Consider the following 15,327-nt stretch of genomic DNA (forward strand, 5'->3'; position numbering starts at 1 on the left):
TCTAATCCTCTGGAACAACTCATTAAAGATGGTTGAGACTTCACGCCTTACTACTATTTGAAACCATTATGTTCAAAGTGTCAGGTGCAGTAACATTGTCTAAGTGTTTTCTATCTTTTTAATGACCACAGCTATCAGTATTGACATATTGTTTAGCTCCTTTATCACTGTCCCTGGAAATGTGATTATCAGACCCCAGTGAACCTGAGTAAAGATGGATTTGTTTCATTGCAGAACTGTCATTTCACCATTATTTAAGGTGTACTGATATATTTGTAGCCACTGTTTAATGAATACATAGTTGTAAATCTTTCATTGTCACTTTTGATGTTTTTCACATACATTTACTGTTCTTCATTTCTCCGATTATTTAACTTGCTTTTGTTTGTAATGGTATTTTGCCACAATCTCCCATTTATAATTTTAGTTCTAATTTATTCTTACCCTTAATTATCTTTGGATACCTACTGAATATTGTCTTCTGTTGGTTTACATTTCACATACTTCCTTGGTACTCCCCATTTGTGATTTCCCATGTAAAAAGCTTCATAATCATGAATGATTTGAAACAGTACAAGTTGACATTTGTAACAGTAACTCAGTACAAAAATTATCTAAATATTTAACAAATTTAACAATTTTCATTAAAACTTTGTTTAAAGGAATTGCATACAACACATGTCAGTCGAAGAGCTTCTAGTTTTAAAATTTTGGATTACAACTTCATGAATAAGACTGTGTCTGTGACACTAACCATATTCACTAAGTCCTACCATGCTCTTATGCTTTAGTAGCTAGTAAAATTTAGGGGATCAAATTTTTGTTCATTCATGTCAGAAAGATCAGTGCAATCCAGGCAGAATCAGCTGATCTGCACAAAAGAACTTTAACTCACGTGGATTATATTCCAAACTGTCTACATTTGTTATTTATGAATTTTTCTTCTAAGATCTGATTTTTGATTTGCCTGCATCAGTCAAAATGACCCTGGTTCCCAGTTTGGAAATGTAAGGTTCTGAAGATTGTGTTGATTAAGGAAGGTTCTTCAAATTATTCATGTAACATCACAAAGTATACAGTTTAATTAAAAACCGACTAGCACACACCAACAAAACTATTAAATGATTCTGTATAGTGTTTCATTGTTACTTTCTGTGATGGTTAAATCTGGTTATACACGGTTGGAAAACTGAAACACTTAATAAAATTGCTTATGTTTGGTGATGAATCTATTTTAAAGCTTTATTAACAAAACTAGAGCAGATTATCACTGTCAAACATGTCAAGGTGGTTTTGAAATTTAAAATTTGCATTCTGCTTGCATTAGTGATAGGCTTTACACTTCTCCAAACTAAATTTAGCAGAAATTTTAATGGAAATACTTAATGTACCGTTTGTATACTACTTAATTGTATACAAACACAATTAAAGTTCTAGCATTTGTGGAGTACAACAGCATCTGTCTTTAACACTCATGTCGGTCAGGTCAGGTCATGTGCCTTGTATTTGAATATTGTAGATTCTCAAGTAACGAGATAGCTCTCCTTTGTGTTCCTGCAATATCTCTCCATTTAGAAGTCTTAAACAACAAGCAGAACTCAGAAATAAGTCGTCTGGAGGTCAGGAAATAACAAGCTCCCTGCAGGTCCTGATAAATTTAATGGCAGGATCTAATAAGCTTTATTTTTATTTACTGATCATGCTCAGCCAGATCTTTGCTACCTAGTGGGCATCAGACCATAACCAGGGAATAAAGATGAGGGACAGCAGGACTGGAAAGGCTGCAGTAGGCAAGATAAATGACCAGGAGACCAGGCTGAAGTCAGGTGAAAGATTAAAAGGCTAGAGCGATGTTGAGGTTGGCAGTCAGAGGAAGGATTGGGGTCTGAAATGAAAGGTGAATGAAGGCCAGGTACAAGATCAGAGTCTGGAGTAGGGCAAGATCAGAGACTAATGGGTATATCGAGGATTGAGGGAGAATGCAGAGATCATTTGGCAGTTTGCAAGAGTTAGGGAGTGGACTAAATTCGGTCGTTGGGGGATTCAAGGTCAGGATTGAGTGAACCTCCCCAATCCAGAAATCATCATCTCCATTTAGGTGCTGACTTTAGGAAGGCTTGGAAAACTCCTCTGACCAGGGATGAATTCATAATGGTGGTCAAATGCTACGCAAGCAACTCTATTATAATATTTAAATTCCTACCTAATTTCCTGACTTTCAGTTGGTTGTCTATCTCCATCCCATCCCACTTCTATAACACTGAAAGCAGGCTGGTTGGAGTCAGAATTCTGATATTTTAAGGTTTCAACACCTTACTCAAAATAAACCAACTCAGTTTTGATGGTTACAATTCATGGGAACTGTAAGTCTGCTTCCCATCCTTGTTGTTAGAGTTATTTTGATTCAGAAAGTACATATATCCTGGGATGCTTTGCACTGGAATAGATTAGACTACATTGTAAAGTGTATCAGAATGGAATAAATCACAATAATACATTGGGATAAATACAAGAGGGATAAATAGGGTTCTGGTACATTATGCAATAACCTATCCTATCCTGAAGAAACTTTAATTTTTGGCCTGTTTGCACCTAGATATTTTTTAACTCAATCTAGTAGCATCATAGGAGAGTGAAAAGGTATAGTTTGATTTCAGGTCGATTGCAACAAAAGTTTTATACATCTGTTGGCTGCAAGATCTTGGAAAAACACAAATCAGTCTTGACCAAGGCTTATGGTCTCGACCAAGGCCACAATTATGTTTGGTTTATGGCAGTAAATTACACAATGTCTGGTATGATTAATACTATACTGGCAAGCTCTTTCAGATTGGCTCTGATCGGGGAGTAGACATCACATTAGCTCAGAAAACTGCTTATTTGAGTGCAAAGTGAAAGCAGGTGATTAGAGTACAGAAAGGGCCTTTCTTTATATCAGGGCATTTATTATGTGATCAGACAGCCCTGATGCTTATACTGGGCATGACAACAGCTGGGACACATTATATTGAAATACACTAATTGGTCAGATTGTACTGGAGCGATTTTATTAGGAATGATTGTATTGGGATATAATATAACAGGATAAGTGATATGAGGCTAGCCTTATTTAAAACATTGCAATGGTTTTGATTTGACAAGGATCTACTGCATTCAGATCCATTATATGATGACTAGATTAGATTAAGTCAGGAGAGATCTGAGTCTTTCAATACATTAAGACACGTAAGAATGAGACAACTTGTAATGTTAAAGATGAGGTCAGACACATTGGTCCTATCAAAAACAGGCTGAGATGGTTACATTATATTGAAATACTGAATACGTTAGATCAGGATAGACTGCATTAACGAAGCATGTTCTTGGTAAAATTTATTGAGTGAAATAGTGGGTTGGGCAGTGGAATGAACATTAGCACCACCTCAGGCAAGATGGAATGCTTAATATCTTTTCAATTACCAATTAGAACATAAAACAGTGCAACATGGGAACAGACCCTTCAGCTCACCATGTATGTACTAACCATGATGCCATTCTAAACTAACCTCAACTGCCTTTACATGTCTGTACCTCTCTATTCCCTGCCTGTTCATGTGTCTTTCTAAATGTCTCTTAAATGTTGCTATGTATCTGCTTCTGCCACCAGCTTGTTATAAGAAGGATATTATTAAACTGGAAAGGATTCAGAAATGGATATTGACAGGAAGTTGTTGGGAATGGAAGGTTTGAGATATATAAATAAACTGGAAAGACTGTGACCTTTTCACTGGATTGTAGGAGGTTGAGCAGAGACCTTATTGAGGTGTATAAAATCATGAGGGGCATGGATAACCTGAATGACAAGGGCCTTTTCCCTAGGATGGGGGAGTTCAAGACTAGAGGATATATTTTTAAGGTGTGAGGAAAAAGATTTAAAATGTATATGAGGGGCAACTTTTTTTTACATAGAGAGTGATTCATGCGTTGAACGAACTGCCAGAGAAAGTGGTGGATGCAGGTATAGTAACAGCATTTAAAAGACATTTGGATAACTTCATGAATAGGAAATATTTGGAGGGATATGGGCAAAGTGCAGGCAGGTGGAGCTAGTTTAGTTTGGGAACATAGTCGGCATAGACTGGTTGGACCGACTGTTTCCTGCTCTATGACTCCAATGGCAGTGCATTCCAGGCACCTACCACCCTTTCTCTAAAATACTTGCCTTGCATTACTCCTTTAAAATGTTTCCCTTCTCATTTTAAGCTTAAGGTATTTGATATGTCCACCCTGGGGAGAAAGACACTGACTATCCATTCTGTCCATGCCTCTGATAATTTTATACACTTCTATGAAGTCTTCCTTCAGCATCCAAGTTTGAAAACAATTCAAGTTGGTCCAAACTCTCTTTGGGGCTAATACACTCCAATCCAGGCAACATCCTGGTAACCTCTTTTTCATCATCTCTAAAGCTTCTACATCCTTCCTATAGTTTGGTGACCAGAGCTGCACACAATATTTGATATGTGACCTAACTAAAGTTTGATTGCAATATGCCTTACCAATGTTTATACTCAATGACCTGACTGATGAAGGCACGCATGCTATATACCTTCTTTACCACCTTATCCACCTGTTTGAGTTGCCACTTTCGTGCAGCTATGGACTTGCACCCCAAGATCCTTCTGTATATCAATGCTCTAAAGGGTCCTGCCATTTACTGTATACTTTCCACTTGCATTTGACCTCCCAAAATAGATTGCCTCACATTTGTCCAGATCAAACACCATCTGCTATTTCTCCACTCAACTTTCCAACTGATCCATATCCTCCTTTATCCTGTGACAACTTCCCTCACTGCCCATAACTCCACCAATTTCTGTGTCATCTGCAAACTTATTAATCAGACCACCTATATTTTTACCCAATTCATTTATATATATTGCAAACAACAGAGGACCAAGCATTGATCCTTGCAGAATACGACCGGTAACAGATCTCCAGTCAGCAAAACAACCTTCCACAACCAAACTTTGTCTTCACTGATTAAGCTAATGCTGTATCCAATTGACCAACCCACCATGGATTCCATGTGACTTAACCTTTTGGACTTGCCTATCATGAGGGACACCGTCAAATGCTTTAGTGAAATACATTTAGTCAGCATCCACTGTCCTATCCTCATCAATAATCTTTCTCACTTCCTCAAGAAGCTCAATCAAATTTGAGAGTCAAGACCGCCCCCACACAAAGCCATGCTGACTACCCTTAATAAATTCATTCTTTTTCAAATGGGAGTAAATAATGTCCAAGAATCTTCTCCAATAATTTCCAAACCACAGACGTAAGACTCAGTCATCTAAAATTTTCTGAATTATCCCTGTTGCCCTCCTTAAGCAAAGAAACAACATTGGCTATTCTCCAGTACACTGAGACGTCACCTGTGGCTAAAGAGGATACAAAGATTTCTGTAAAAACACCAGTAATCTTCTCCCTTACCTTCCTTAGTATCTTGGGATTGATCCCATCAGGCGCTGGGGAATCATCTACCTCCTTGGTTTTCAAATCACACGGCACCTCCTCCTTCTTAATACCAACCTTCCCTAGAATATTAATATACCCCACCCGAATCTTAGTATCATCCATGTCCATCTCGGTGAATATTGATTTGTAGTACTCATTAAGCACCTCACCACTTTCTCTGGCTCCACACATAAATTCCGTTCTTTGTCCTTGATTGGACCTGCCCTTTCTTTGGTTACTCTCTTGTTCCTAATATGTGCATAAAATGCATTGGGATTCTCCTTAATCCCACTTGCAAAGGACATTTCATGGCACTTTTAGTCTATCTGATTCCTTGTTTACGTTCTTTCCTGCTTCCTTTATATTCCTCAAGGATTTCAGTTTCTCAAACTTTACATATGTTTCCTTTTTCTTTATGACTAAACTTTTAATATCTTTGTCATTCAGGGTTCCTAAGTCTTGCCATCTTTATTTTTCATCATCATAGGAATGTGCTGGTCCTGAACTCTGATTAACTGGTCTTTAAAAGGGCTCCCACATGTCAGATGTGGATTTACCCTCGAACTGCTGTCTCTAATCTAATTGCTCCCATTCCTGTCTAATACTGTTGTAATTAGTCTTCCCCGAGTTTAGCACTCTCACCTGAGGACCAGTCTTATCCTTATCCATAAAACTTACCGAATTATGATCACTGTTCCCAAAATGCTCCCCAGCTGAAACTTACATCACCTGGCCAGGTTCCTCAGCCACTTTCCCTATCTGTAATTTCACTCAATGTTCTTCAAGTTACTACATGCAGAAGCCTTGCCTCTAACATACTACTAACCAGCATTGCAAATAGAGCTGGCACTTTCTGCTAGGATGCCACAACAGTGCTCACCATGAGTAATGGATGTTGCATTGGGATGGAAACCACCAGCTGGTTTGATGCGGTAGAAAGTGTGCATGAAAGGATCAGCAATTCAAGCGCTGTTGGGAGAAATGCTTCACAGTGGATCCAAGCACAGTTAAAAGAAATGGAAGGACCACAGAGCACAGTTAGGTGTCAGCAAAGCAAATGTTTCTCTGTCATGATTCCACGGACATAGGCTTTAGCTTCCATGTGATACCATTCTTAATGGATACTCTTTAACATGCATCAGGGAACGCAAACATATGACGAGTCTCTACAGATGTACCATTGCAAGCCTGGGAATACATTACAGGATTGTGTTCTGAATAGCTGGTGAAGCATGTCAGACTTTCACCAATATTCAATACATCGGTGTGCTTGAACCTTAAGACATCACAGCTCAGAAAGATTTGTTTCCAGCAAAATAATATAATTGTTCCCTGTTACTATACTGTGATAACATATAGACATTGCTTCACAGTGGTATGACCCTAGGATAATGGTACCAGGGAGTGGGAGAAATTGGTAGAAATTAAGATTTGTTCCAAGGTTACACCACTGAGTTGTAGAGTGCTATGCATATTTCAAAATTTATCACATCTGACTCTAATACTCCTGTGTATATTGTATTACAGTATATTGTGTCAATGAGCCAAGAGCTCCAGTTTTGTTTACGTGCTTTGCAAGGCCAACACTTATCCCACATCCCCATTTTGCATTAACAGCAGTTAAAAATAGATCACATAACTATGGGACTGAAGTCACATGTAGGCAACACCAGGTTAAAAATGGAAGATTTCCTTCCCTTGAAAATATTTGTAGATTTTTTAAAATAAAAATCGATGCTAGTTACATTGTCAATGACTACAAACACTAGCTTTCAATTCCAGATTTTCTTTTAATTTTTTTTATTAAATGAAGTTAAATTCCATCAGCAACTGTGGATTGGTTTGAACTCATGTCCTCTGAACCTGTAAAGTGGTGTAAAGAGCCCAGTGACGTTGTAAGCAGAAAACACACCATTGATAATAAACCCAGGTAGAGGGTTGGGCAGTGTCTCTAACTAAAAAGAAAAGTTCAGAGAGACTTGCAGATTGGCAATTAATAGGGGTTGCAGGGCATCTGGGGCCGAATATAGTCTGCAGGTCAACCATGTGACCACAAGGCTTGAGAAACATTGTCTGACTGTGGTCTCTTTGGGATTGGGAAAGCATGGTTCACAAATGGGTATGGCCATGCCACATGCTAAGATGGAGACACTTGCACTACTCACCCGTCGTGCTTTACTCTGGTACTTAACCGCCTTTTTCGTGTCGGACACTGCCCTCTCTACGTAGTCAACTGAGTGCTCAACGTTGTATTCGATTCTGTCTATCATCTCTCCCTGGGCGTCAAGGAAAAGAGCAGAGACATGTGACAATAACAGATCTTCTCAGTGTCCGGTTCTTTTCAGCCACTTACCCGTCTGCTTGTACCCTGAAAGTTAACTGCTTTTTTCGTGTTGTCCTTTGCCTGCTCGACATAATCTGCTGCATTGATGACGTTCTGCTCAATGCTATTGACCACATCACCCTGAAACAGAAGGTAAAGGTTCAGAAGGAGTCCAGATACTCCAAGCACATACAAATACAAATGAAAAGCCACCTGTTTGCTTGATCATTGCCCAGACCTTGCAGCCATTTTCCATGCTCTGCTGAAGCCGCTGGGGGCTTTATTGTCCAGACCCACAGTAACTACTGTCTTACTGCATGGAACTCATTCTTTTGCCTGGCAGATCAACACAATCGCTCAGCCAAATGTGGGGGTGAAAGAGCACATAATCCATCTCCCACCGTGACACAGTGAGCCATTCACTTATGCTGGGACTCAATGATCAGATCGTTCTATCACTCCCAGGTGAGAACTTCAGAAGCTATTAAAGATTGGGCTTTAGTTTTTAACTGTAGTAGATTTTGACCAATGGAAGAATTCTAATCTCTATCACTGCTGTTCAGAGTGTTATACTGTGATGAGGATTCTCTGAACACTACATGTAAATGTAAATCTTTACTGACTTATTTTCAAGGGAAAGCCCACCTCCCAGGAAAAGTAGTGGTGGTGTGTTTCACCAAGTCCCACTAAAACATCCCATTGCCACTACCACTATTCTCATTTTTATTTTTCTTCCAGTAGCCCTGAACCCCAAAGCTGAAGGGTCACATTTCAGATCAAACATTCCAGTCCCCTCGAGCTCCCAACAGCCACTCATGGGATCTTTAACTCTGATTGAGCCCCTTACTGTTTGCAGCTAAAATGTTCCAATGCATTGCATTAAGATCTGCCCCCTTTGACACTGGCCACTGTCAGCAAATCCTGGCATTTCCAGTGTGCTGCTTCAGTCCAGTGTTGGTCCCTAGGGGAGGGAGGGAGCAGGGACATCTGCCCTTTCTGATGTCTGTTATTTCATGTTCATGCAAGATTCTTAGCCATGCATCTCTGAATATGTAGCTACATTGAGATTGCCACTACAGCCTGGATCTTGCACTGAAGGGGCCTACTCATGGGATGTAGCTTACTCCAACAATAGTGAGCAGCAGGTTTATATTAATAATACTGATGTTGGTAATTACTAGGCCTGGAAGAGTGGGAGAAGCCATACCAACAAGGTAACAGTTAGACAACACTGCACATTTGGCAGATTTGATGTTACATTTTGGCATTCATAAAAATACCCAAGGGCATGCAAATCGTTTGTAGCACATGCTCTCATGCAAATTAAAATATTATGGCATGCTACAAATACAGAGATACAAATACCTGCAGGACTCCACCGTCCAGTCCAGGGTATTAGCAGCAGGAGAAAACATAGACTTGTTACCAGTATAGGCAGAACTGACTCACAGGCAGAGACTCCCAGTAACACTGGAAACCAGCACTACAGGGAGCTCCATTAGAATTCTAATCCTTCCTCTCTTCAACCTCTGTCTTTAAATAGGTTTGGTTTAGTTTTCTATAATCTCCAGTCTCTTTAGTCCACAGTGGTGTACTCCAGGGGTTGGGTATCAGGATCTTTGCTTGCCCTGACTGATATTAGTGACCAAGACTTGAATGCACATTTTAAAATTTTGCAGATGTCACCTTGCTTGGAAATATTATGGATTATGAAGAGGATAGTTGTAGGCTTCACAAGGATGTAGATTGGAATAGCTAGTGAACAAAGTCGGATGCAGGGAAGTAAGAAGTGATTCACATTTGTACGGATAATGTGGAGAGACAATATAAAATATAAGTTATAATTCTAAAAGAGGTGAAGGAACAAAGGGACCTGGAATATATATGAATAAATCTTTGAAGAGCACAGGATAGGTTGAGAAAGCAGTTTTTTTAGGACACAAAGGAGCTAGGTTTTATAAATATAGGGATTGAACACGAAAGAGGAAGTTATAATAAGATTGTATAAAACATTGTACCCAGTTGAGGCAAACCAGTGTCTAATTCTGGGCACCATAACTCGGGAAGGATCCTTAACAGATTGGAAAAGATGTAGAAAAGATTGAAGAACATGGATCTGGGGATGAGCGAGTTCAGCTTGTCTACAAGAATAGATGGGAGTCACGAGATTGTTCTCTTCAGAGAACAGGAGGCTGAGAGAAGATTTGATAGAAAACTTCGTAATCATGAAGTATCTAATTGGATTAGGAGGGGAGAAACTGTTCGTCTGGGTGGAAGGATCTGGACGTAGAGGACATCAATTCAAAGTGATTGACAAAAGAACCGGAATGAGCTTAAGAAGAAAAACATTGATATGCAGCCAGTTGTTTAGGATCTGAAATGCACTGCCTGAGAGTGGAGGGAGAGTCAACTGTGGCTTTCTAAAGGAAATTATCTGAAGAGCAAAGTTTTGCAGGGCTACATGGATAAAGGCACAGGTATAACACAAGCAAATTTTCTCACAGGGAGCCATTGATAAATAAATATCAATGAGTCAAATGAGCTGCTTCTCTGTGAGAACTGTTGAGTAAGCCAATAGTTAGGCTAATGTTAGAGACTGCATTAAGTTCCATCCAATCTGCTGATATCATTCTGCTGGGGATAAGGCAGAACATCTTAGGACTTTGTGAAGTTAAGATACACATCAATAGCCTTAGGGACAATGTTTAAGTTCTGAATGTAATTTGTACCTTTTTGCTGTAAACTAAACTGCATTTTATTTTGTTTTCACAAAGGGGTGAGAGTGAATGCTTGGAGTAGGAAATGTTTACAAAATGGTCAGATGAGGTGATCAGTAAAATTAAAATAATGTGGGGTGTTGGGGGGGGGGTGGGGGGGGGGGAGGGAGAACTAGGTGGGTTTTATGAACATTGGTATGTAGGAGTAGGAGTAGGCCATTCAGCCCCTCGAAGCTGCTCTGCCATTCCAGATTATCTACCTCAGCACCACTTTCCTGCATTATCCCCATATCCCTTGATGTCATTAGTAACCGTAAATCTATTAATCTCTGACTTGAACTTACTTAATGACTGAGCTTCCATAACCCTCAGGAGTAAACAAAACCAACAATAACTAAAGGGATTCACAAATTGAAACATAAAAATTCACATCAAGCATGGCAGAGATGTCAGTGTGTGCCAAGCTAATCTACAGTGGCATTGCTCATAATTAATCAGAGGAAATTCCACATCTTTAATGTACTTTATTAGAATAGACATGGAGAATGCAGCACTCATTGTGAGAGAAACATGGGCAACCCCTGACAGGTGAGTGATGAGGACTATGTAGATGGGAGCTGGTATAAATTGTGATGATGCTGCACCTTTAACAAGGTTATGTTGCCCTTAGCTTTTTTTTCAGAGAGGTCGTAAAAGCAGTGATTCTGAAAAGTCTGGCTTGGAAGGTTTTAGGGCCAAATGGGTAATAGCTAACAGGCACTGCCTCAGACAAAGGCTTTCAAGTTTTTTTTAAATCACTTGTACAATGAAAGGGGAGCGGCCAGTTCTCACATTCACTGAAAGCATTCAGGCGGTTTGGAGGCTGCTGATCCAAGAAACGCTACATGGAAGAGGGTGTTCCATGCTGCCATCTCTCTCTGACTTCTCTCCTGTACGACCCTGTGTTTGATTTTTCCTTTTTTGCCAAGAGGTGTTTATGGGAATTGTTGCATGTATTTGGAACAACATCATTAAGTTGGGATAATCTGTTGGGTTTTCGGATAGGCTACGTAATTCAGTATTCTGTTCATTTTTGTTGGTGTTTCATTCAGTAATCATGTAAACAAATTCTGTTTTGTTTGAAACTAAGTGGTTTGACTAGCTGCATCCCTCCTAGAATATCCATGTTACATCTGGTTAAAACAACCAGCAAAGTTAGGGTCTGGGCTACTTTCTTGAAATGTTTTAAGGGGGGTCTGGCCTGGTCCATAACAATATGATAACATTACCAATTCAATTCTCTGCCTAGGCTTGTGAAACTGTGGGGAGGTTTTCTGGATAGAGCCTACCTGAAATCTTGCAGCAAGAAAACAGAGTCTCCAATGGACCAGTTGGAGTAAATGTTGCTTTTAATGGATTACACAAGTCAAGGGCATCTGAAATTTCTTTCCCAGTCTGTGCTCAGTTAGTTCTCTACACAGGGTAATAGTAAAGTGTGTTAGGACCACTGGCCTGGGAGAAACATTAGAAGTGGAGAAAACTATAAGATAGATTTAGAGATGATATCTAAAAACTTGAAAAGATGAACATGCATCCTCCTAATTGGGCCAGACTGTAATGGACACATGATCCTAATGCAATAGCACCTAATCTGACATTAGTATCAATAATGAAATTCAACATCAGCCAACAGTTTCACAAGCCACAGTGTAAAGTAATAGATTTTACACACACACAAATATAGTCACACTTCCCTAAAGGGAATCATTGATCAAAATGTTTTGTCAGCTAATATCAGCATCGTCGTGGAGACATATAGGATTTAAATTCAATCCAAATGGGTCTACTGTTTACCTGGCTCTCAGCTAGTTTTGTGATACTAGTTCAGAATGGGAACACTCTCTGTTCACCGCTTCACTTACTTGGCTCTCTACCAGCATTGCCATGTCCATGAACATGTCGTGCAGCTCACGGATACAGTTTTCCAGTTTGATGATCTCATGGTGTCGTGTCTCAATCTCATTCAGTGCCTGCTTTGTTATGTTCGAGTCCATTATGATCTATGGGAAAAAGCAAGATCAGTTAGCCCCTGGTCAAGACATTTTTCTAAACCGATCAGTTAAAAATAAAGCTCGGAACAGAGCTCTAACATGGATTGTGAGCAGTTCAGACACAAAGCTTGGAATATCTGGACATACACTTCATAAAAACATTACACCTATAAAAATAGATTTTGGTCACCTTATTAGCAGTTTTTTGAAGCACCTCTCTATGACCTGCTGTTTCTTTTTTTTTAAAAAAAGGACATGGTTGAGCCAGGATACATCAGAAATAAAACCATTAGTTTCTCTGTGGATTGCTTTGGCCAAGTCTACATTGATGGAGATTGGTGACTAAAATTCTCCAGTTTTTGAAGACAACGTGATAACTCCTGCATTACATTCACAAATGGTTTCCTTCAGTATCATCATTTTAATTCATGAATTTGGGTGGACAAAGTTAAAAATCACAGTCCAACACCATATCATGGAGTTGGGTGTTACAAGCTGGGCCAGCATTTATTCCCTTTCCTGGTTTTTATGTTGTTCACTCATGGGACGTGGGCATCGTGGGGACTCTTAAGATTTTAACCCAATTAATAAGTGCGGTGTTATTTAGAAATACATAATAACTATTTTGCAAGCAGTAAGCCTCCCCCCAACAGCACTGAAATAAATTACAGGTTAATTTTTAAATGAAAGGCCATCAACCTAAAATACAAACTCATTTTCTCTCTCTACAGAAGTTGCTGACCTGCTGAATCTGATCAGTTCTTCATAAGAGAACTCCATTTTTTGTTTTTATTTCAGATTTCCAGCATCCACATTTGGTTTGTGGACCAGTAAAACTGTTGTAGTTCTTTGTTTTCATTCATTCATTGGGGGTAAAAGGCCAACAGTTGGTGACTTTGAGAAGGTGATGGTGAGCTGCTTTTTTGAAGTGCTGCAGTCCATTTGGTGTAGAAACACTGAGAGTGCTGAGGAGGAAGGGAGTTCCAGGATTTTGACCCAGCAACACTGAAGGAACAATGTTTTGTCCCCAATTCTCAAGGTGAGAGAAAGATGGAAATTGGAAGCAGAATTGATAAATTTTTCAGATCATTCTGATGGGAGTTGGACATGTAGAAAGACTAAATGTCCATGGTAAACAGCATATGGCTAGGCCAGGAAGCTAAAAATAAAGTATCAAAAGAATCATCAGAAGAGGTAAGCGGGAAGAGATTGGATGAGAGGTGGAAAATACAATCAAGAGAGGAAGAAATAAGTTCAGTGGAGGCTGAGTTGATGGGTCTACCAGGGCAATAAACTACAACTTGTTAACTACAAGGCGCTTTTGTAGTTAGACCAATAAGTGGCTTTCCTCTACCACTTGAGTCCAATTAGGCCCTATAGTTTCTGACACTTCCTCTCAGGAAAACTGAGGGTAACTGACATCTTTCAGGAAATGTAACGCTGCAATTAAATATATTTCAAGCCAGCAAGATTCAACAACAATTTGTTGATGGTGAACTGATGAAACATTCAACTTTGCTAACAACGTACACTAAGCATTAAGTGAAATATTTCTCTTTTTTAATCTGAGTTAAAACTAATACATTCGATTAGGCTATCGTTATTCAATACTTGTGTATCCAGACAGTATCCTACTCCAGTTAGTTGCAATACAATAGCTTTTGTGAAGCCTTTATCAAGTCAACTTTCAAATTGGAGCTCAAGACTAGGTGTAGCCAGATGAAGTTCAGCTTCGTTTACCAGGGAGAAATCCAATCTTCAATCAGATTTGTGCACAAAGAAGAAATATTTTAATAAATGCTGTAAAAACACCAAAGGAGAGAAGGAGTCAGATTCAGGAATAGACAAAAGGTGGAGGTCTCTGGGCAATGCTTACACAGATTGATGCCAGACTGAATACTGCAAAGTGAAACCACTCCTTTGTCATCTTCATTAGAGATGTGATCCAAGGAAGAATGCAGTCCTGAAGCAAACAGCTTCAAGTCTGATTTTAATTCTGAGCAAATGAATAGATTTTCAGCAAGTTCAAATTACACCCAATGAATCCTGACCCAAGTCTTTTAACCAAAAGCTGCCATTTCCTTTTCAATCAATTTCTTATCCATTCCTAATATCTACCTGGAATTCCCAGATCTTCAACTCTGACTCACAACAATAGGTGAAGAACTTTGTCAACTGTGATCAGGATGTTTACATCTGCCATGTTTTCAGGTTTTTAAAAAGATTAAAGAGGGATCTTCCTCTGCCTAAATCTATGTTGATTGTTGTTTATTTCATTAATATCAAACAGATAATCCTCAAGATTACTACCAGTAATTCTATGGTTTTAAAACATTCATCAGAATACAATTAAATAGCACCAGCTCTCAGACCAATCAGTATGATCTATGTCCATCTCTTTGAACCCACAGAGCTGAGAAATAGTTCCAATGTTCAAGGAATTTGAACTTTTCCTGGCTATACTATTGAACTATTAATGCATCTAACTACTGAAAATGCACTGGTCCTTCTTATTTAATTATTCCTATAATAACTGGAATGTGACAGCAGATGTAATCCTGTTATTACTACTTGAGTCCTGCTCTTGATTTAGTCTCTCTCTTAAATCCTAAAATCTTTGTAGATGCAGGATATTAATCTACACCTTCTTTTACAATTTCTTCCAAAATGAACCATTGATGTTTGTGGAACATTGCTGTGTATAAACTGATTATACACATTTTTAAATACCCTAAGCAGGTGAAAGGAGCTATGCAAA

General features: G+C 39.1%; 1 protein-coding gene across 7 annotated transcripts in view; it reads right to left on the reverse strand.

The window, feature by feature from the left end:
* Positions 1-15,327, reverse strand: part of LOC148141881 (syntaxin-1A) — a 259,187-nt gene that overhangs the window by 36,793 nt on the left and 207,067 nt on the right. For 4 of the 7 annotated variants that reach the window (XR_015752360.1, XM_043718631.2, XM_043718627.2 and 1 more), the window contains exons 8-9: positions 12,441-12,578; positions 7,665-7,775 (exon numbers count right to left, since the gene is read on the reverse strand). Coding sequence is in view for 6 of the 7 variants with exons in the window: in XM_043718631.2 (XP_043574566.1) it covers positions 7,665-7,775; positions 12,441-12,578 (249 nt within the window). In the remaining variant the exon portion in view is untranslated. Of the gene's footprint in view, positions 1-7,664; positions 7,776-7,852; positions 7,964-12,440; positions 12,579-15,327 lie in introns of all 7 variants that reach the window. The other 3 variants (XM_087977429.1, XM_087977428.1, XM_043718630.2) reach the window with 1 other exon arrangement.

Source organism: Chiloscyllium plagiosum, unplaced genomic scaffold, assembly GCF_037043375.1.
Source record: "Chiloscyllium plagiosum isolate Xiang-an unplaced genomic scaffold, Cpla_swu_hap1 HiC_scaffold_31, whole genome shotgun sequence".
NCBI lineage: Eukaryota > Metazoa > Chordata > Chondrichthyes > Orectolobiformes > Hemiscylliidae > Chiloscyllium > Chiloscyllium plagiosum.